Source organism: Sorex araneus, chromosome 2 (assembly GCF_027595985.1).
Source record: "Sorex araneus isolate mSorAra2 chromosome 2, mSorAra2.pri, whole genome shotgun sequence".
NCBI classification, from domain to species: Eukaryota; Metazoa; Chordata; class Mammalia; order Eulipotyphla; family Soricidae; genus Sorex; species Sorex araneus.
Window position 1 is genome coordinate 37,106,103 of NC_073303.1, and position 7,550 is coordinate 37,113,652.

Genomic DNA, 7,550 nt, shown 5'->3' on the forward strand with positions numbered 1-7,550 from the left:
ATATGAAAATTCAGTTAGCTCCTGATGAGACAGAGAAGACACTTTGAGTAATGTCATCCTAAAGTAATGTCATCCTACAACTTTGCATACATAGAATGTAAAGGATTCACTCTTCCACAGCACCATTTATGTTTGAATTAGTTTTGTCCTTTTTCCTTCCTATTTTGGGGTCGGGGCTTCCAAACAGTGCTCAGAAGGCCTCTGAGCAAGCTCCAGGTTCTCCAGTGCCACACCTGTGGTGCTCTGAGGCCCGTGTGTGCCACACAGAACCCGGCTGCCTGGACCTCTTAACCTCTGAAGCACTTTTTTTGAGGGGAGACTTTCTGCAAGCACCATGGTTTACAAAGTTGTTTGTTTCACAGTTGCTTCAGGAAGTTCATGTTCCAAAGCCAATTCCACCACCAGTGTGACCGTCCCTTCACCAAAGTCCCCAGTTTCCCACCTAGCCCCTCAGCCAGACTCGTAAGCAGACACAAAGAAATTTAGTTCAACACATGCTTGTTACAACACATGCTACAACATAAAATTATTCCAGCATTAAATAATTTCATTATAGTGGCATTTCTTGCTGGGATGAACAAGATGGCACTGGAGTTCTAGCTCTTTGAGTTTGCACAGGGGAACTTGCTCTGATGTCGTACAGATGGACTGGCTCCCTGAGATTGAACCGGTGGCCTCGCTCTCTGAGGCTGCACACACGCTCTGTCTCTGAGGTTGCACATGCAGCTGTGGTCTGAGAACACTTGGCTGCGCTGCTCATTATTTTGGTCACACACACTGGCATTTCCTGTCCACTCACAAGCCTGACCCCGTAGGGGGCACACAATAATTTATTTTTTTACAGGAAAAATTATCAGGAAATACAACAATAGGAATCAATCTGTGATCATTGTTCTATCTCACAATGCTGCGTGTCTGAGTGTTTCCTGGGTGTTTGTGCCTCTGAGCTTCAGTGTTACTATCTTTGCTCACTGAGCTTGGGGGGCTTCGACTCGACAATTTGTTTATGTTTTTATTGCATCACTGTGAGATAGTCCCTGACAAAGCTGTTCATGACTGGATTTTAGTCACACAGTATTCCCACACCATCCCTGCACCAGTGCACATTTCCAGCACCAGTGTCCCCAGGGTCCCTCCCACCACCCCCCACTCCCCACCCCCTTCCTGCCACTATGGCAGGTGCTTTGCTTCTCTCTCTCTCTCTCTCTCTCTCTCTCTCTCTCTCTCTCTCTCTTTCTCTCTCTCTCTCTCTCACACACACACACACACACTCCTTTTGGACACTATGGTTTGCAATATCCTATGCAACATTTTTGTCAAATCTACTGTTTTCCTACTGGGCTGAGTCAGGTGGCTCAAACTACTCTGAAAGTTGGTGTCGCTCCAGAAGCTGGAAGCATTTAGTGGCTTGGCAGCTTGATGAGGTTCAGGTGTGGAGCTGGGCCATTTCTATGCCTGAAACTTTGGGTGTGGGTGGGCGCTGTTGGCCCTGGGCAGGGGAGGGTGGCTGGGGTGTTCGGGGGAATCTGCCCAACCCCATTCTGAGGAGGGCCCAGAGCCCAGCCCTGACTGGTCTACATGGAAGATTTAGAGCTTGGCGTTCCTCTCAAGATTACATAAAGAACTGGACCATTTCTATTCTTATGAAAAAAAAACTGTTGGGGACTAGATAAATAAAGGAGATGGAGAAGAGGTTCTTGTGGGACCCCTTGGTTCTTTATGGGAACTTTATGGGACCTTAATGGAACCTTTCAACCCAGAACACTTGCACCAGAGATGGAATATTGCATTGGCAAGTGGGGAGGGTAGGGGAGGGTTATGTATCTGCTCTATCTCTACATCCACTCCGGAAAGAATCATCCCTTGAGAAAGCCCATTACAAAGATGTTTTTCCCCATGAACTAAGGCCCTTGGATGTGTAAAAGTCTATCTTTATATTATATATAAATATTATATTACATATAATTCTTGGCATTTGCACAAATAATGTTCTGATGATTATGGATCTTAAGTAATAAATTTGATTCACGGAGAAGAGTCAGGCCTCAGTCCACAGGCTGTGAGCCCCTCACTGCATGCTTTTCACTCCCATTCCTGCCTCTTTCTTAGTCCTCATGGCTTCCATGGATCAGGCCTGCTCAGCTGGGGCTGGTCCCTGTCAAAAATCCAATATGACTTTTCTTCAAAAAACTTTCTAGGGCTGGTGAGATAGTATAGCAGGTAAGGACCTTGCCTTCCACCTTGCCAGAAATAGGTTCTTCTTCTTCTTCTTCTTCTTCTTCTTTTTTTTTTTTTTAGAAATAGGTTCTGTTGCCTGCATCCCATATGTTCCCCAGAGCGCTGCCCAGAGTAATTCCTGAGTACAGAGCCAGTGAGCATCACTGGGTGTGACCCCTTGCCCTCTCACAAAAGACTTCTTGTTAGCATTAACCTGTTGTTGATATTATCCCGTTGAAGTCATTTTCAGGCTTTAACTCTGCAGGAGAGATAGTACAGAAGGTAAGGTGCTTGCCTTGCATGTGGCCACCACGGGTTTGATCCAGGGCACCACATATGGTCCAATGAACCTGCCAAGAGTGATCCCTGAGCACAGAGTCAGGAGTTACTCCTGGGAGCTGCCTGGTGCGGCAAAAAGAAAAAAAAAGTCACAACCAACAATAAAGGGTCTCTAACTCAGATTCCTCACAAGGCAAACACTGACAGGCATAACCTGAAGGCACAGAAGCATCTCTGGGTCCTCAGGAACTTGTAAGATTGTGGCGAGATGAAAACCATGGAAAATCGAAAAGTCTCAGCCCAGGACACGAGACACAGTGAGACAAAGATCAGGTGAGGGAGCAGGTGAGAGGGCGAAGTCCCAGGTCCCAGGTGTGGCTCTCAGTGTCCCCAGGGTGGTATTGGGGGCGGGAGATCAGGCCTGGGGATTCCTCATCTCCCCAGAGTTTCACTTCTCCCTCTGCAACCTGTGTCAACGCCTTCTGCCCGGATACTTCTGACGCGTCCCCAATCCTCACTCCCATTGGGCATCGCTGTCTAGATCAGCCAATCAGTGTCCGCGACCCTTCCGGTTATAAACTGAGGGAACTCGCGAGGGAGTCCGAACCCGCCTGCCTCCTTCAGTATGTGGCAGCTGCGACCCCTCCTGCTGCTGCTCTCGGGGGCCCTGGACCTGACCCAGACCCGGGCGGGTGAGTGCGGGGTCGGGAGGGGAGTTCGTTGCGGGGGGAAGGGTGGGGACTGCCGGGCACTGATGTGCAGGACCCCTGAGAAGGAGTTTCTCCAGTTCCCTGCCCAGATGTCCCCAAATGTTCCTCCTTGTCCCCCAACCACCAACTCCCCCCGCGCCCCTAAGTCTCGCCCTTCTCGGACCCTTCCCCCTTCCCGTCTCCCGAGCCCCCTCTATTTCCCTCACCCTGGCCCCGGGGCGCGCGGGGTGGCCGGTCTGGCCGGGTCTCACCCCTTCCCCTCCCCCAGGCCCCCACTCCCTGCGGTATTTCCACACCGCCGTGTCCCGGCCCGGCGGGGAGCCCCGCTTCATCCAAGTCGGCTACGTGGACGACACGCAGTTCGTGCGCTTCGACAGCGACTCGGCGAGTCCGAGGATGGAGCCGCGGGCGCCGTGGGTGGAGCAGGAGGGACCCGAGTACTGGGAGCGGGAGACGCGGAACGCCAAGGGCTCCGCACAGACTTACCGAGTGGGCTTGAACACCCTGCGCGGCTACTACAACCAGAGCGAGGCGGGTGAGCGCGGCCGGGCAGGGACGAGCCAACACGGGGACGGGCCGGGTCGCCCCGAGGCGGGTCCGAGCGTCCCCGAGGCTGAGGGACCCGCCCCGGACCCTTGACCGGGAGGCGCCGCGGGGACCGGGCCCCGGTTTCGTTTTCGGTTCGGGGTTAATCTGTGCGGGCGGGTCAGACTCTCACACCCTCCAGGAGATGTACGGCTGCAACGTGGGGTCCGACGGGCGCCTCCTGCGCGGGTACAGTCAAGACGCCTACGACGGCGCCGACTACCTCGCCCTGAACGAGGACCTGCGCTCCTGGACGGCGGCGGCGGGCACGCAGGCTTGGAGAACCCAGCGCAAGTGGGAGCAGGAGGGTGGGGCTGAGTATGAGAGGAACTACCTGGAGAACCTCTGCGTGCCTTGGCTCCTCAGATACTTGGAGCACGGGAAGGACACGCTGCTGCGCGCAGGTACCGGGTCCCGGTGTAGATGACCCCTGACCACCCGGGGGAGGGTCGACTCCCCACAACGGGGTACAAAGTGGGGTTCAGTGTCCGAACAGCGCCCCTTCTTCAGTCAGGAGAGGGACGGACCCGCCTGCTTTCCACGTTCTGTACCACAGAGACCCGCCCTCCCCTCAGGCCACGCTGTGTCCACAGGGCTGAGAAGTTTCTCAGTGTGGGAGCATGGGGGGAGGGGCGAACTTGTCTGAAATAACGTATATGGCTTCCCTGGGACCCAGCAGCCATCTGTGAACTCTCTCAGGTCTCAGCTCTGACTCCTGCTTCTCTCAGTCACTCACCCTCCACCCAGGGCAGGACAGAGTCAGTGTCTCCTGAGAGACCCTAACCTCCTTCCCAAACCCTGTTCTAGAAGTTTCCAAGGAATTAGCATTTTATCCAGTTTCTCCAGCCAACTTTGTGTCTGAATTTTTACCTTCTGTTCGAAACCAATTATCCTGTTCAACCTATCGTGGAAGTGACGCAAGTTTTGAATTTTCTCATTGTTTCTCCTCAGAAGCCCCCAGAAGCCACATCACCCACCACCCCTTCTCTGACCAGGAGGTCACCCTGAGGTGCTGGGCCCTGGGCTTCTACCCTGCCGAGATCACCCTGACCTGGCAGCGTGATGGGGAGGACCTGACCCAGGACACAGAGCTGGTGGAGACTAGGCCGTCAGGGGATGGAACTTTCCAGAAGTGGGCGGCTGTGCTGGTGCCTTCTGGAGAGGAGCAGAGATACACGTGCCGTGTGCAGCACCAGGGGCTGCCGGAGCCTGTCACCCTGAGATGGGGTGAGGAGGGGGACAGGGCACAGAGCCTGTTCTCAGGGAATCAGGGTTGGCCCCTCTGGGGAACTGTGGAGGGTCAGGCTGGGGCTGGGGTCAGACCCTCTCCTTCCTCCCTTCCCAGAGCCCCCTTCTCAGCCCACCATCCTCACTGTGGGCATCATTGTCGGCCTGGCTGTCCTCGGGGCTGTGGTCACTGGAGCTGTGGTGGCAGCTGTGATCAGCAGGAGGAAGCGCTCAGGTAAGATGGGGGTGGGGAGGGGTCTCTGTTCACCATGGCAAGTCTTGAGTCTTGTCCCACTCTGGGGGTGTCCCCCGTATTAGCTCTTCTGCCTCATTAGCAGGAGCACCACCCCCACCCTTTGTGCTGTTGCTCACACTCCCCTGTGTGTGCCGCTCTCAGGCTTGCTCAGGAAAGACACTTTCACCTCCATTAGCTGGGGGTGAACCTGGTTCCCAGGGTCCCAGGTCACAGGGACTGTTCTTGTGAGCACAGAGCGCCATGAGAGTCAGTGTTCAGGGTTCTGAGGCTTCCCGGGGGTCCAGGCCTAGAGAGCTACTTTGTGGGCTCAGGACCCAGTGCTCTCCTCGACCTTCTCTGGATGTTTCCTTCCCGCAGGTGGGAAAGAAGGACAGTACACTCAGTCTGCAAGTAAGTGTGGGCAGGGCTGGGGCCCTGAAATCCTGGGGACAGAGATGGAGCCCACAGGGAGTTCCTGCACCCCTAGGTCCTCCTCTAGTCCCAGTCCCTGGGGCTCTGACCTTGGCTTGTTTGTTCCTCCCCAGACAGCGACAGTGCCAAGGGCTCTGATGAGTCTCTCTCAAACCCTAGAGGTGAGACTCGAGGCTGGAGTGGGTGGGATTGGGCAGAGGGGACAGGACTGGGTTTGGGGGTTCTTTGAGCGGGATGCTGAGAGCTTGCTCAGGATGTCACCACTTCTGTCACTCACCTGGGTCTCTTATCATTCTTTTCTCTCACAGTGTGAGTTAGCTGCCCTGCTGGGTTCATCACATCCCAATGTTCACCCAAATTCACCTCTCCAGCACAAGTTTCCTGGTAGAAATGCCATGGCCTGGGCTGGAGCAGTAGCACAGCGGGGAGGGCGTTTGCCTTGCAAACGGCCCACCCAGAACCGATTCCCAGCATCCCATATGGTCCCCTGAGCACCACCAGGGGTGATTCCTGAATCCAAAGCCAGGAACAACCTCTTTGCATCGCTTGGTGTGACCCAAAAAGGCAAAAATAAGAAAGAAATGCCACGGCCTAGAGCTGTTGGTCTCACATGCTGTGGAAACCTGGAAACCCAAGAACCAGAGCCCAGGGTTGAAGCCTCCAGGCTCCAAGGACTTACATCCCTTCTCTGGGTCTTTTCATTCTCCCTCAGTGTTAGGGGGCTTATTCTAGATGGAAAATATCTTTTCTCCTGGAGGGTATGATGCCGCCAACCTGTACCTGTGGGGCAAGTGCCTCAGCAGCCTGATGGTGTCCTCAGGCTTCCTGACACCCTAAAATTGCCACTGTGCCTTTGGCAGAACCCCAACAACTTGGGACCAAGTTTACCAAGAAATTAAACAGCCAAAATTTAGGTATGTGGGAGCAATGCCCATAAACCCCTTCACACTCAGCTATATAAGCTCATTTATTGGCCTTATCTCAGAGACCCAGGAGAAATCTCAAAAGAGACCAAAATCCGCAATTAATCTCAGACCCATGCATCACTGAACCAACTGGTGGAAATCAGAGGGGACAGGTTGGCCTGTGCCTGCCCAAGCAGAACCCCCAGCAGTCACTTGCTTCCACAACCCAAAATCGCTGCCATATCCCCAGGCTGACTCCACTGTCTCAGGACGGACCTCACCAAGATATAATCTGAAAATTCGGGTATGCGGTTTTTGTGACTAAAATCTCCAGGCTTTCACGGAGTTGGTTTGGGCTACCTCTCCCCACTTCCAAATACACGTGGAAGCACTGGCAGTCACCCCCACAAACCAATTCCAGCCCACCCTGTAAACTCTATTACTGGCCTTGCTTCAGAGACCCAGGAATACATCTCCAAAGACTTTAAAAGCCAGAGATGCATTTGAATTGCTTCATGAGCAGAGGGGAGAAGGGAGAAGGAATAGAGAAGGGATCACTAAGAAAATGATGGCTGGAGGAACCAGTTGGGATGGGAGATGTATGCCGAAAGTAGATAATGGACCAAACATGATGACCTCTCACTGTCTGTGTTGCAAGCCATAATGCCCAAAAGTTGAGAGAGGTTATGGAGAATATTGTCTGCCTTAGAGTCAGGGGGAGGGTGGAAAGGGGGGTATGCCTGGGATACTGGTTGTGGGGAATGTGCACTGGCGGAGGGATGGGTGTTTGATCATTGTGAGATTGTAACCCAAACATGGAAGCTTGTAACTATCTCACGGTGATTCAATAAAATTTAAAAAATTTAAAAAAAGTAATAAGCCTGCTATTGCCGATAAACCACACAGACACCAAAAACAAAAAAAGTAGAGAGAGAGTATGGGGACTATAGTCTGCAATAG

General features: G+C 53.4%; 1 protein-coding gene across 1 annotated transcript; it reads left to right on the forward strand.

The window, feature by feature from the left end:
• Positions 1–3,121: 3,121 nt before the first annotated feature.
• LOC129402174 (patr class I histocompatibility antigen, A-108 alpha chain-like) lies at positions 3,122–7,283 on the forward strand. Its single transcript, XM_055127601.1, has 8 exons — positions 3,122–3,188; positions 3,475–3,741; positions 3,917–4,195; positions 4,743–5,018; positions 5,137–5,253; positions 5,632–5,664; positions 5,799–5,846; positions 5,994–7,283. The coding sequence occupies exons 1-8, from the start codon at positions 3,122–3,124 to the stop codon at positions 5,996–5,998; spliced, it is 1,092 nt and encodes a 363-aa protein (XP_054983576.1). The 3' UTR covers positions 5,999–7,283.
• The last annotated feature ends 267 nt before the right edge of the window (positions 7,284–7,550 follow it).